Source organism: Amblyraja radiata, unplaced genomic scaffold (assembly GCF_010909765.2).
Source record: "Amblyraja radiata isolate CabotCenter1 unplaced genomic scaffold, sAmbRad1.1.pri scaffold_653_ctg1, whole genome shotgun sequence".
Lineage (NCBI taxonomy): Eukaryota > Metazoa > Chordata > Chondrichthyes > Rajiformes > Rajidae > Amblyraja > Amblyraja radiata.
In genome coordinates, this window is record NW_022630681.1 from 58,212 (window position 1) to 73,347 (window position 15,136).

Here is a 15,136-nt window from a genome sequence, read left to right on the forward strand (position 1 = left end):
TCCGCACCAAAGACCCCATAGCGGAGCAAAGATACTAGTGCGGAGATGGAAGCCGGTTACGGAAACATCCTCGTAAAAATAAAAGTTCTTTGGTAAAAACCTTCTCATTTTCAGAATTATAATTTATTAACACAAACTGTTCCCCCGCAACGTTGATTACACTGCGGGTCGGGTCGGGTTACTGAAATGGATGAAAAAAAGGCCCACGTTCCGCTCCGTTGCGTACTACATGTCAGCCCATTGCATTTAGAAGGAGTGGTCTCTCTTGCTCTGCTATAGGATCTTTACTCTCCATGGTGCTGCCTGGACTCGACGGCCTGAATTGCAGGGAGAGGTTGGGCAGGTTGGTCAACATTGGCACATTGGCTTGGATAGAGTGGATGAACCAGAGGGTCCAGAGGAGGTTTACGAGAATTATCCCAGGAATGAGTGGGTTAACCTATGATCAGCATTTGACTGCACTGAGCCTGTACTCGCTGGAGTTTAGAAGGATGAGGGGGTATATCATCATTGAAACTTGCCAAATAGTGAAAGACCTGGAAAGAGTGGATGTAGAGAGGATGTTTCCACTAGTGGGAGAGTGAGAGGTCACAGCCTCCGAATTAAAAGAGATGAGGAGGAAGGAGATGAGGAGGAACTTCTTTACTCAGAGAGTGGTGAATTCTTTGGCACAGAAGGCTGTGGAGTTCGTCAATGGATATTTTTAATGCATAGATAGATAGATTCTTGATTAATACGGGGGTCAGGGGATATGGGGAGAAGGCAGGAGAATGGGGGTAGGAGAGAGAGATAGATCAGCCATGATTGAATGGGGGATATAGACTTAATGGGCCGAATGGCCTAATTCTGTTCCTACCACTTATGACATGACTTTATGACATTGGCTTTCATCAGTCAGAGCATTGAGTGTATAAGTTGGGAGGTACCCAAGTGCAGTTGTATCAGACGTTGGTGAGGCCGCATTTAGAGTAAGGTGTTCAGTTCTGGGCACCATGTTACTGGAAAGATGTTGTCAAGCATTCTAAGGATGTGGTCAGGACTAGAGAACCTGAGCCATAGGGAGAGGTTGAGTAGTGTAGGAAAGAACTGCAGATGCTGGTTTAAGGTAGACACAAAATGCTGGAGTAACTCAGCGGGACAGGCAGCATCTCTGGAGAGAAGGAATGGGTGACGTTTCGGGTCGAGACCCTTCTTCAGACTTGGAGAGGTTGAGTAAGTTGGGACTCTACTCCTTAGAGTGCAGGAGGATGAGGGGTGATCTTACAAGAGTGTACAAAATCATGAGAGGAATAGATCGGGTAGATGCATAGAGTCTCTTGCCCAGAGTAGGGGAATTGAGAATTGTGGTTTAAGGTGAGGGGAGGAAAGTTTTAATAGGAACCTGAGGGGTAACGTTTTCATACTGAGAGTGATGGGTATATGGAACGAGCTGCCAAGTAGAGGCAGGTACAATGACAACATTTAAAAGGGGTGGCACGGTGGCACAGCAGTAGAGTTGCTGCCTCACAGCACCAGGTTCGATCCTGACTACTGGTGCTGTCTGTACGGAGTTTGTACATTCTCCCCGTGACTTATGTGGGATTTCTCCAGGGAGCTCCGGTTTCCTTCCACACTCCAAAGACGTTCATGTTTGTAGGTTAATTGGCTTTGGTAAAAATAGTAAAATTGTCCCAAGTTTGTGTAGGATAGTGCTCGCGTACGGAGTGATCGCTGGTCAGTGCGGACTCGGTAGGCCGAAGGGCCTGTTTCAACACCGTATCGTTAAACATTTAGGCAGGTACATGGATAGGACAGGTTTAGAGGGATAAGGGCCAAACGCGGACAGGTGGGACAAACATAGATGGGGCATGTTGGTCGGCATGGGCAAGTTGGGCCGCAGGGCCTGTTTCCACACAATGTGACTCTAAATGGAATCCAGTTTAGGATTGGATCTGCCTGGATAAAATGCAGAACAATGACAGATAATGATAATAATAATAAGCCAATAATATTATTATTATTAATAACGCTGATGGTTTTCCTTCCCCCACTCTCGGCAGACCAACAAGGACAGTTTTTACATCACATGTGTCTACTGGAGTCACAGCCGGGCTGGGAGTTGGTGGTCGACAGAGGGCTGTGACCTGGCCAGTTACAACGCCACACACACTGTGTGTAAAGCCAGCCATCTCTCCAGCTTTGCCATCCTCATGGCTCTCAAGGTAGGTGGGGTGGCAAGGAAACACGGGCAGTGGGGATGGAGGGGTAGGCATGGCGGGAGTGGGTCATCGAAACTAAATCAGTCATTGTGGTCACGGTGGCGCAGCGGTAGAGTTGTAAAATGCAGAGACCCGGGTTCGATCCCGACTACGGGCGCTGTCTGTACGGAGTTTGTACGTTCTCCCTGTGACCTGCGAGGGTTTTCTCCGGGTGCTCCGATTTCCTCCAACATTCCAAAGACGTACAGGTTTGTAGGTTAATTGGCTTAGTAAATGTAAAAATTGTCCCTAGTGGGTGCAGGATGGTGTTAATGTGCGGGGATCGGCGGTCAGTGCAGACTCGGTGGGCCGAAGGGCCTGTTTCCGCGCTGTACCTCGAAACTAAACTAAAACTAAACTCAGGCAGCATCTCTGGATAGAAGGGACGGATGACATTTCGGGTCGAGACCCTTCTTCAGACTGGTTAGGGAAAAGGGAAATGAGAGATATAGTCGATGATGTAGCTCTAGAAATAAAGAGCAATGAATGAAAGATATGCAAAAAAGTGACGCAGATAAAGGAAACAGGCCATTGTTAGCTGTTAGTTGGGAGAAAACGAGACCTTTGTCCGCTCTAGAGAGTACCTCCACTTTCCAAACATGGCCGCTGCACCAAGATGGCAGCAGACGGAGGAGATTAGGGTTGCCGGGGTAACGGGCCTTCAAGGCCAAGATAAGCCTGCACTCAGGAGTGCAGTGTGGGGGACTCTAGAGCCCTCCGTGAACGCTGGTCGCCACAGGGGGTCGAACGCATTGTAGATCAAAGATGGCATGATTGTATTATAATGATTGCCTGATGTAATGTGACTATTGAACATTTTGTGGTGCACTGTAAAATGCAAATACTGAATAAGTCCTTGTTACAAATGGAAAAACAAACTGTGACTGACTGTGTGACGGTGTGTCTGTCGTGTGCCCACAGGAGCTGCCAGCCGTGTTTGAGGTGGAGATAATCACATACGTGGGTCTGAGCACCTCTCTGCTCTGCCTGCTGCTGGCCATCGCCACCTTCTACATCTGCCCCTCCCTGAAGGACACTCGCTGCTGCATCCACCGCCACCTCTGTCTCTCCCTCTTCATGGCCGACTTCATCTTCCTGCTGGGCATCTCTCAGACTGGCAACCAGGTGAGTGGGTGTGTGAGGGCACCGTGCCCCATAATAGTGGGCATGAGGGGGGTGGGCAATACCCCCCTCCCAGGAGATACCCCTGGACATCCCCTCACGGAGAAAGCACTGGCCATCTGCCCCCTCCCCCCCGCACCCCTCTCTCCCTGTCCTTGGCACCTCACTCCCCCCTCATCCCTACTCCTCCCTCACCCCCACACCCGCCTCACTCTCACTCCCCCCTCCCTCTCCCTTACACCCCCCACTCCCCCTCCCCCCCCCCACTTACTCATCCCCTCACTCCCCCCTCCCCCTCTAAGACCCCTCCCCCTTACTCCCCCCACTGCCCCTCCCACCTTACTCCCCCCCCACTCCCCCTCCCCCCCTTACTCATCCCCTCACCCTCTTAGACCCTCTCCCCCCTTACTCCCTTGCTCCCCCCCCTCCCCACTGTCCTGACCCCTTCCTCTCTCTCGTTGCCCCCACAGGTTCTGTGCGGAGTGATCGCCGCGACGCTGCACTATCTGTTCCTGGCGGTCTTCGTGTGGATGTTTCTAGAAGGCGTGCAGCTCTACCTGCTGGTGGAGGTGGTGTTCGCCACCAAGGTCCCATTCGAGCGCCACATGTACTGGATCGGCTACGGACTGCCCGCCGTCATCGTCGCCACTTGTGCCGGCATCTACGTGCGCGGATATGGCACCTCCACCGCGTGAGTCTGCACTTTCACCCCACCCCCCTGGGGAACCTCTCATCCGCAGTATCCACCCATCACTCTCCTGGCTTTGTCCCACCCCTGGGAACCATTTTGCCACAGTGGGCGGCACGGCGGTGCAACGGTAGAGTTGCTGCCTCACAGCGCCAGAGACCCGGGTTCAATCCTGACTACGGGCGCTCTCTGTACGGAGTTTGTACGTTCTCCCCGTGACCTGTGTGGGTTTTCTCCAAGATCTTCGGTGTCCTCCCACACTCCAAAGACGTACAGGTTTGTAGGTTAATTGGCCTCAGTAACGTTGTAAATTGTCCCTAGTGGGGCGTAGGATAGTGTTAGTGTGCGGGGATCGCTGTTCGGCGCGGACCCGGTGGGCCGAAGGGCCTGTTTCCATGCTGTATCTCTAAACTAAACTAAACTAAAAACATAAGTCAGGGTGGTGGGATGAGGGGTTTGGAGGGGTACAGGGCAGTGCCAGCTGGTGCCCACGGCCCTGACCATCTGATGTCCTCTCGTTGCAGGTGCTGGCTCTCAACGCAACATTACTTCACCTGCAGTTTCTTTGTGCCAGCTATCTTCATCTGCGTCGTAAGTTGTACCCAAATGCCAACTACCGTGACCGGTATTGAGGGAGTGCAGCGTCATATGCTGAGAGAATGGAGCAGCTGGGCTTGTACATTCTGGAGTTTAGAAGGATGAGAGGATATCTTATTGAAACATATACGATTATTAAGGGTTTGGACACGCTAGAGGCAGGAAACGTGTTCCCGATGTTGGGAGTGTCCAGAACCAGGGGTCACAGTTTAAGAATAAGGGGTAAGCATTTAGAAAGGAGATAAGGAAACACTTTTTCACACAGAGAGTTGTGAGTCTGTGGAATTCTCTGCCTCAGAGGGCGGTGGAGGCCAGTCCTCTGGATGCTTTCAAGAGCTAGATAGGGCTCGTGAAGATAGCGGAGTCAGGGGATATGGGGAGAAGGCAGGAACGGGGTACTGATTGGGCCATGATCACAATGGTCGACTCCTGCACCTATTGTCTATTGTCCCTGTGTGCTGGGCACATCGGTGGAGGGGTGGGGGCAGGATGAAGGGACGGCTGGTTTAGAGGGTTCGCTGGAGGGAGGGGGGGGCAGAGGGCATTCGGAACATGAGGCTGCGACAGCGGAGAGGGTGAGTGTGAAAGGGGGCGAGGGAGAGGTGTGAGCGGAGGGTGGAGTGGAGGGATGGAGAGAGGGTGATGAAGGAAGACGGAGAGAGGGAGCTCGGTGGAGGGAGACAGATGGAGGGGAGAGGGAATGGGGGAGGGTGGTGACGGGAGGAGAGGGAGCAAAGGTAATGGGGGAGAGGTGGAGGGAGGGAGGGCTTGTTTCTTCACTGTATCACTCTATGACTCTTGTAGGGGGATTCAGGACCCACCAACACCTCCCCAGTGCCCTTGCCGGTGGTCCATTGAGACCCTACCTCTGCCTTCAGCCTGACCTCCCACAGCATCCATTGTAAATTGGGGGTTGTTAGTTTGGGATGTCTCAGATCATTTATTTATCTTTTTCTTTTCTCTGCAGGTTAACCTGATCATCTTGTGCAGAACGCTGATGAAATTGTCACACGTTATTTCGGACCAGCCAAAATTGAACAAGAACAGGTACATTGTAGACACTGGGAACTGCAGATGCTGTGTCTTACAAAGAAAGACACAAAGTGCTGGATTAACTCAGCGGGTCAGGCAGCATCTCCGGAGGACGTGGATAGGTGACGTTTGGGGCCGGGACTCTTCTTCAAGCTGATTGTAGGAGGGGGGAGAAAGCTGGGAGAGAGATGGGGGCGGGACAAAGCCTGGTTAGTGATAGGTGGATACAGGTCAGGGGTTGTGATTGTAAATATGGAGATGAGAGTGTGATTGCAAGTGTGAGTGTGATTATATGGTGGACGATTAGGAACGGGGGAGATGCAACGAGACCTGGGTGTCATGGTACACCAGTCATTAAAAGTAGGCATGCAGGTGCAGCAGGCAGTGAAGAAGGCGAATGGTATGTTAGCATTCATAGCAAAAGGATTTGAGTATAGGAGCAGGGAGGTTCTACTGCAGTTGTACAGGGTCTTGGTGAGACCACACATGGAGTATTGCGTACAGTTTTGGTCTCCTAATCTGAGGAAAGACATTCTTGCCATAGAGGGAGTACAGAGAAGGTTCACCAGACTGATTTCTGGGATGTCAGGACTTTCATATGAAGAAAGACTGGATAGACTCGGTTTGTACTCGCTAGAATTTAGAAGATTGAGGGGGGATCTTATAGAAACTTACAAAATTCTTAAGGGGTTGGACAGGCTAGATGCAGGAAGATTGTTCCCGATGTTGGGGAAGTCCAGAACAAGGGGTCACAGTTTAAGGATAAAGGGGAAATCTTTTAGGACCGAGATGAGGAAAACTTTTTTCACACAGAGAGTGGTGAATCTCTGGAATTCTCTCCCGCAGAAGGTAATTGAGGCCAGTTCATTGGCTATATTTAAGAGGGAGTTAGATGTGGCCCTTGTGGCTAAAGGGATCGGGGGTATGGAGAGAAGGCAGGTACAGGATACTGAGTTGGATGATCAGCCATGATCATATTGAATGGCAGTGCAGGATCGAAGGGCCGAATGGCCTACTCCTGCACCTATTTTCTATGTTTCTATGTTTCTATAAGTGTGAATGTGATTATAAGTGTGAGTGTGATTACATGTGAGTGTGATTATAAGTGTGAGTGTGATTCTAAGTGTGTGAGTGTGATGTTCACCTGTTTTCTCACCATGGACCATTGTTTACAGAGTGTTTACCCTGACTGCCCTTGGGCAACTGGTGATTCTGGGCTCCACCTGGATATTTGGTGGATTATTCATTGAAAACGCAACCATCCCGATGATGTACATCTTCAGCATCCTCAATAGCTTCCAGGGGATGTTCATCTTCATCACGCACTGTCTCATGAGGAAGAAGGTATGGCCACAATCCCTTGAGTCAACTATCATGTGCTTCTTCCACACCAAGGTGACCGATCTACTGGGCTTTTGTGGCCAACTGCAGCTTGGCCTGTAAAATGGCGCCATGTTGGTGGCACAGCGGTAGAGTTGCTGTCTCACGGCGCCAGAGACCTGGGTTCGATCCTGACTACGGGTGCTGTCTGTACGGAGTTTGCACGTTCTCGTCACCTGCGTGGGTTTTCTCCGGGTGCTCCGGTTTCCTCCCACACTCCAAAGACGTACAGGTTTGTAGGTTAATTGGCTTTGGTAAAATTATAAATTGTCCCTTGAGCATGTAGGACAGTGTTAGTGTGCGGGGATCGCTGGTCGGTGTGGACTCGGTTGACCTAAGGGCCTGTTTTGTGCTTTATCCATAAACTAAACTAAATAAAAAACTGAACTTAATGGAGCATCTTGCATGTGAGCTGTTGTGTACAGTCTGTACTAACTGAGGGATGGTGCTTTTTTATAGTTTTGTTTGGAGATACAGCATGGAAACAGGCCCTTCGGCCCACTGAGTCCACGCCAACCAGCGATCCCTGTACTCTAACACTATCCAACACACACAAGGGACAATTTACAATTTTACCAAACCAATTAACCTACAAACCTGCATGTCTTTGGAGTGTGGGAGGAAACAGAGCACCCGGAGAAAACCCACGCAGGTCACGGGGAGAATGTACAAACTCCGTAGTCAGGATTGAACCCGGGTCTCTGGTGCTGTGAGGCAGCAACTCTACCGCTACACCACCGTACCACCCTCTTATGGTTCTTTGCTGTCGAGTATGCACTGCATGGTGAAATTCTTTAGCACAACCGACAGATGCATAGTCGCCATATTTTGGTGAGGTTTACAAACAAAAATGTCCAAATTCCAAAGTCGGGTCCATGTGCTGGATGTACTTGAACCCCCCTTCACCCCCCCCCCCCCCCTGATCCAGGTAAAATCATGAGAGGAATAGGTCGGATGGATACACAGAGTCTTCTACCCAGAGTAGAGGAATCGAGGACCAGAGGACATAGTTTCAAGGTTAAGGGGTATAGATTTAATAGGAATCCGAGGGGTTACTTTTACCACACAGGTATGGAACAAGCTGCCAGAGGAGGTAGTTGAGGCTGGGATTATCCCATCGTTTAAGAAACAGTTGGACAGATACATGGATTGGACAGGTTTTGACAGTTATGGACCAAGAACAGGTAAGTGAGACTAGGATAGCTGGGACATTGTTGGCCAGTGTGGGCGAGGTGGGCCAAGGCCTGTTTCCAGACTGTATCACTCCATGACTAAGTAAGCCCCAGATAAGGCCAGGTAAGACCCAGGTGAGGCCAGGTAAGCCCAGTTAAGCCCAGGTAAGGCTAGTTACGTCCAGGCAAGCCCCAGGTAAGACCAGGTGAGGCCCAGGTTGCTGCAGGCCGGCGAACCCACATCCCTCTCCTCGCCCGACCAATGTCCGGTGCTAGTCTCGCTGATCTGCGCCTATCTACTTTGTGATTATTGGCATGAAAGCTCATTGTTAACGGAACAAAAATACGAAGCTGAGGTCAGGATCGCTGGCCTGAGCCTGCCTGGTGTTTGTCGGAGGCTCCAATATGAATCTTGTGTGTCTTTGTACCAACAGGTGAGAGAGTGCTACCAGCGGGGCTTCACAAAATGCTTCACGAAGTGCTTCGCTCGGCCGGTTAGATGGACACCAGTCGCTGCCTCCACCTCCTCCTCCAACCAGGTACAAGCTTGAAAGCTCTTGGTGCGGGAGAGCTTTGAAGACAGCCATTTTCTTGATTAGTACGGGTGTCAGGGGTTACGGGGAGAAGGCAGGAGAATGGGGTTCGGAGGGAGAGATAGATCAGCCATGATTGAATGGCGGAGTAGACTCGATGGGCCGAATGGCCTAATTCTGCTCCTATCACTTATGACCTTATCCATCTTTCTGTTCCTCTTGTCATCGCCAAGGCTTGTACTGAGGCCGAGGACAGTCACAAAATGCTGGAGTAACTCAGCGGGACAGGTGGCATCTCCGGAGGGAAGGAATGGGTGACGTTTCGGGTCGAGACTGCTGCAATCTCCACCCCCATCCTAGTTCTCCGACTAGTTCTACTGTCCTCCTGATTAAATATTACTAGTTGTATGCCACATGGGCACCTTCCCCACAGCTAACAATGAACCATTCTACATTTCCTTATCACCATTGGCTTTGGTTTTTCTGCTGCAAAAACTGAAGGCAGAGGGTGAAGAGGAATCTTACTGCAACTAAGAATCTGCTTTTAAAAAAATCGGCAGGAAGAAGTCGACTGGGCTTATGTTCACCAGAATTTAAAAGTATGAGAGGGGATCTTAAAGAAACATGGAAAATTCTTAAGCGATTGGGCAGGCATCAGATGCAGGAAAAATGTTCCCCATGTTGGGAGAGTCCAGATCCAGGGGTCACACAGTTTAAGAATAAGGGGATGGCCATTTAGGACTGAAATGCAGAAAAACCTTTTCACCCAGAGAGTTGTGAATCTGTGGAATTCTCTGCCACAGAAGGCAGTGGAGGCCAATTCACTGGATGTTTTCATGAGAGAGTTAAGCCCCTGTCCCACTTTCCCAGGTTACTCTCAAACTCTCCCAAGTTTTTCCCTTGATTCGTACTCGGGGAATGTTGGTAGCGAGCTCATAGGTGCCCGTAGGAGTCCGTAGATGTTTCCTAGCGGCTCGTAATGCCAGCCGTAGGAACTCGGGGCATCAGGTAAGTCGAGACTTTTTTCAACATGTTGAAAAATGTCCACGAGTAAAAGAAATAGCCCCAAGTACCCACGGCTGGCTATTACCGTAATTCTCTGAGTTTGAATCAAGGGTAAAACTCGGGAGAATTCGTGGTAACTCAGGAAACAGGGACAGGGCCTTTAGATTTAGCTCTCATGGCTAACAGAAACAAGGGATATAGGAAGAAAGCAGGAATGGGGTACTGATTCTGGATGATCAGCCATGATTGTACTGAATGGCGGTGCTGGCTTGATGGGCCGAATGGCCTACTTCTGAAGCCTATTTTCTATGTTTCTTTCAAAGATACAATATGCCACACCATGATACAATATGCCAGCACTGTGATATATTGTATCATGGTGTGGTCAGCAGCAGACAGGAGAGCCCTGCAGAGTGATTAAAACGGCCCAGAAAATCATCGGCTGCCCTCTGCCTTCCCTGGAAGACATCTCCAGCTCTCGGTGCCTCTGTAGATCCAGGAAAATAATCAAAGCCCCCCCCCATCCAGGACAGTTCCTGTTCATCCCCATGCCCTCTGGTAGGTGGTACAGGTGCGTCAAAAGCCGGACAAACAGACTCAGGAACAGGAAGGTAGACAAAAAAGCTGGAGAAACTTAGTGGATGCAGCAGCATCTATGGAGCGAAGGAAATGGGCAACGTTTCGGGCCGAAACCCTTCTTCTGACTCAGGAACAGTTTCTTTCCCTGGGCCATCAGAACTAAATTCCTCAAATAATATTCTCCCATTGCAATGTTCTACCTAGGTGTGACATATAATGTATCTACTATTTCAACCAGTTAAATAATGTATTGGATGTAACTGGATGTGTTTCTCACACAGAGAGTGGTGAATCTGTGGAATTCTCTGCCACAGAAGGTAGTTGAGGCCAGTTCATTGGCTATATTTAAGAGGGAGTTATATGTGGCCCTTGTGGCTAAATGGATCAGGGGGTATGAAAAGAAGGCAGGTATGGGATACTGAATTGGATGATCAGCCATGATAGAAACATAGAAAAATAGGTGCAGGAGTAGGCCATTCGGCCCTTAGAGCCTGCACCGCCATTCAATATGATCATGGCTGATCATCCAACTCAGTATCCTGTCCTTGCCTTCTCTCCATACCCCCTGAGGGCCACATCTAACTCCCTCTTAAATATAACCAATGAACTGGCTTCAACTACCTTCTGTGGCAGAGAGTTTCAGATATGATCATATTAAATGGCGGTGCAGGCTCGAAGGGCCGAATGGCCTACTCCTGCACCTATTTTCTATGTTTCTATCTTGTTTTAACTGATCAGGAGTACCTCTCCAAATTTATTTGTATTTCTAAGAACAATGACAATAAAGGCTTGTTATTGTTATTATTATTATGATTATTAAACAGGGAACCGCAGATGCTGGTTTAAAAAAAAGGTGTGAAGGTTTGTAAAGTTGGATGGTTCCTGTCACACTGACCTGCTGCTTGTCTCTGTCCCCAGGTTAGGAGAAGTGTCCAGGAAACAGAGTCAACTTTGGGAGACCCCCAGTGAGGGGACGGAGGAGACAATGGAGCGTGGTGGGCCGTCCTGTGCCAGCCAACACCCCTCACCCGCGTATATCCTCGCATGCTCCCGCACCCTCACCGGCCCATGGGTGCCCAGGGTCACACAGAGTCACTTCTCTTTAGTCGCTGTGTCGCTCCAGTTCCTGACCCCCCCCAAGCAGTGCCGCAGGAGTTTGGCGAGGAGTTCCTCCGAGCACCCCTCTCCCCCACGTATCTGGGGCGACACGATGGCGCAGCGGTAGAGTTGCTGCCTCACAGCGCCAGAGACCCGGGTTCAATCCAGACGGTCTGTACGGAGTTTGTACATTCCACCCGTGACCTGCACGGGTTTTCTCTGAGATATTCGGTTTCCTTCCACACTCCAAAGACGTGCAGGTTTGTAGGTTAATTGGCTTGGTGTAATTGTAAAGTATCCCTAGTGTGTGCGGGATAGTGTTAGTGTGCGGAGATCGATGGCCGGTGGGCCGAAGGGCCTGTTTCCGCGCTGTATCTCGAAACTAAGCTAATACGTCATTCCACAGGGATGGAGACCAGAAACTTTAGCCACAACCCTTGACACTGTCTCACCAAGGCCCCTTGGACTAGACCATGGGCTAGACGACCATGTGGCCACCTTAGACCTCCCTGACCATTGAGATCTTGGCTACGTATCTCAAGATCCTCTAGTTCCTCATATTCCCAACTCACAAAGATGCCTGGCAAGAGACTATTTAACTATATAACTGCAGAGCACCTCACACCAAGGGACTAATCCTTCTTTCATCTGATGCTGGTCATTGGAACTACTGGGCTGTTTGTAAGAAAATAATGTTGCTGTGCATTTGTAACTGTAACAATATAGCACCATCGAACCATTGAGAACGGGAGCCTAATTGCAAACTTTAGTGACTTTAGCGAGACAGGCAGCATCTCTGGAGCAAGGAATAAGTGATGTTTCTTCAGAAGAAGGGTCTCGACCCGAAATGCACCCATTCCTTCTCTCCAGAGATGCTGCCTGTCCCGCTGAGTTACTCCAGCTTTTTGTGTCCATCTTCGGTTTAAACCAGCATCTGCAGTTCCTTCCGACACACATGCTTTAATGGGTTTGTTTGACATACTCAGCATTTGGTCATGCCTGAACCATGGAAATCTCTTCCCTTCAGTGTAAGACCATGGATCGCAGCGGATTTAATGACAACCGCTGATCGGATGAGCTGTGTTTATAAATTCAATTATAATTCTTCGTAGGCATGTTAAAAGTACATGTTGAATGTGAATCACTGAGAGAGGGGAGAGAGACATAAGCAGAGAGGCCACTGAAGGGTAAAAAGAAAAAAAGACTGTGTCGGAAGGAACTGCAGATGCTGGTTTAATCCCAAAGTGCTGGAGTGACTCAGCGGGACAGGCAACGTCTCTGGAGAGAAGGAATCGGTGACGTTTGGGGTCGAGACCCGTCCTCAGACCGAGAGTCAGGGGAGAGGGAAACTAGAGGTGTGAAAAGGTACATAACAAATCAGAGCCGGCACCGACGACCAAGGAAAGGTGGAGCCCACAATGGTCCATTGTTGGTTGTGGAAGAGGTGATAACGAAGGGACACTGACGGATTTCTCCAGAGATGCTGCCTGACCCGCGGTGTTACTCCAGTTTATTGTGTCTGTCTTCAAAGAGGCTGTTTGGATTTCGAAGTAGAATTAGTCGGCTGTAAGAAGAACTAAAAACGTGTCTATTACGGGGAAGGGTAAACTGAACTAAGATTAAATTGAATGAAAGAATGTCGTACGGGTAGCGTAAGAATGAACTTTAATATTGATGTATATATATGTTATAGAAGATTCTATGTTAAGATATGAGCTATTAAATATCACTAAAATATTGATCATGATTTAAAATATGCTTGCAGAATGAAATAAATATTTCAATATAAACCAGGTCATCATTATTTTACATGCCACAAGATGGTACGTACATGGTCATTGCATTATTGTATCCTCATAAGTTCATAGGCCATTCGGCCCATCAAGTCTACCCCGCCATTCAATCATGGCTCCTAACCCCATTCTCCTGCCTTCTCCCCGTAACCTCTGACACCCATACTAATCAAGAATCCATCTATCTCTGCCTTAAAAATATCCATTCTGTGGCAAAGAATTCCACAGTATCACCACCCTCTGACAAAAGAAATTCCTTCCCATCTCCTTCCTAAAAGAACGTCCTTTAATGCTGAGGTTATGGACTCTGGTCCGAGACTAATAATAATAATATTAATAATAATAAATTTTATTTATGGGCGCCTTTCAAGAGTCTCAAGGACACCTTACAAAAATTTAGCAGGTAGAGGAAAAACATGTAAGGGGAATGAAATAAATAGTAGAGACATGACTAGTACACAAAGTAAAGACAGAATACAATTCAAAACACAATATGAGGCAATTAATGCACAGATGAAAAGGGAGGGGGACGTTGGGCTAAGGATAGGCAGAGGTGAAGAGATGGGTCTCGAGGCGGGACTGGAAGATGGTGAGGGACACGGAATTGCGGATCAGTTGGGGGAGGGAGTTCCAGAGCCTGGGAGCTGCCCTGGAGAAGGCTCTGTCCCCAAAACTGCGGAGGTTGGACTTGTGGATGGAGAGGAGACCGGCTGATGTGGATCTGAGGGACCGTGAGGGTTGGTAGGGGGAGAGGAGGTCAGTGAGATATGGGGGGGCCAGATGGTGGAGGGCTTTGTAGGTGAGGATCAGGATTTTGTAGCTGATCCGGTGGGAGATGGGAAGCCAGTGAAGTTGTTTGAGGACTGGAGTGATGTGATGCCAGGATTTGGTGTGGGTGATGAGTCGGGCGGCTGCGTTCTGGACCAGTTGGAGTCGGTTGATGTAGGTGGAGCTGATGCCAAGGAGAAGTGAGTTGCAATAGTCCAGTCGGGTGGAGATGAAGGCATGGATGAGTCTTTCAGCAGCGGGAGGTGTGAGAGAGGGTCTGAGTATGGCGATGTTGCGGAGATGAAAGAAGGAGGTTTTAATGACATGGCGGATGTGAGGCTCAAGGGAGAGGGTGGAATCAAAGATCACGCTAAGGTTGCGGGCCTTGGGAGATGGGGAGAAGGTGGTGCCGTCGATGGTGAGAGTGGGGTTATTGATTTTGCTGAGTGTGGCTTTGGAGCCTATGAGGAGGAGGAATTATGTCACTAGAGGAGAAAAGCTTTGTGTTGCATGCTGTCTAAACACAAACATATAAATATAAGTGTACGGGTGATCGCTGGTCGGTGCGGACTCAGTGGGCCAAAGAGCCTGTTTCCACATAGTATCTACAATCAAGTCAAGTGTTTTATTGTCATGTGTCCCAGGCAGAACAATGACATTCTGACTTGCAGCAGCACAACACACTATGGAAACAGTACACTGTGGACAATATAATAAACGAGAAATAAAAGTTGTGTCTGTATACACACACACACACTAGGGATAATTTACAGAAGCCAATTAACCTACAAACCGGCACGTCTCTGGAGTGTGGGACTCCTCCCCTCTCTCCATCTCCCTCTCCTCACCCCTCTCCCTCTCCTCCTCCCGCCCCCTCACTCACCCCTATCCCCCTCTCTGCCCCCACCCCCAACCGCCCTTCCCTCTCTCCACCCACCCCCTTCCCCCTACCCCTCTCTCCCCACTCTTCCACCACTCCGCCCTACCCTTCCCCACTCTTCCCCCTTTCTCCCCCTTACCCCTCCCTCCACTCCCCCCCTACCCCTTTCCCCATCCTCCACACTCTTCCCCCTCTCTCCCCTTCCCCCTCTCCCTCCATCCTCCCACTCTCCCCCACCCCTCTCCTCCTCCT

At 49.6% G+C, this 15,136-nt stretch overlaps 1 protein-coding gene across 1 annotated transcript in view; it reads left to right on the plus strand.

Annotated features, from left to right (window-relative positions):
* The window catches only part of LOC116970218 (adhesion G protein-coupled receptor E3-like), a 53,691-nt gene extending 42,030 nt beyond the window's left edge, over nt 1–11,661 (plus strand). The window contains exons 9-16 of the mRNA XM_033016909.1: nt 2,040–2,201; nt 3,159–3,362; nt 3,830–4,050; nt 4,572–4,638; nt 5,612–5,691; nt 6,852–7,020; nt 8,663–8,767; nt 11,264–11,661. Coding sequence (XP_032872800.1) covers nt 2,040–2,201; nt 3,159–3,362; nt 3,830–4,050; nt 4,572–4,638; nt 5,612–5,691; nt 6,852–7,020; nt 8,663–8,767; nt 11,264–11,314 — 1,059 coding nt within the window. The 3' untranslated portion in view covers nt 11,315–11,661. The remainder of the gene's footprint in view (nt 1–2,039; nt 2,202–3,158; nt 3,363–3,829; nt 4,051–4,571; nt 4,639–5,611; nt 5,692–6,851; nt 7,021–8,662; nt 8,768–11,263) is intronic.
* Nucleotides 11,662–15,136: the final 3,475 nt, after the last annotated feature.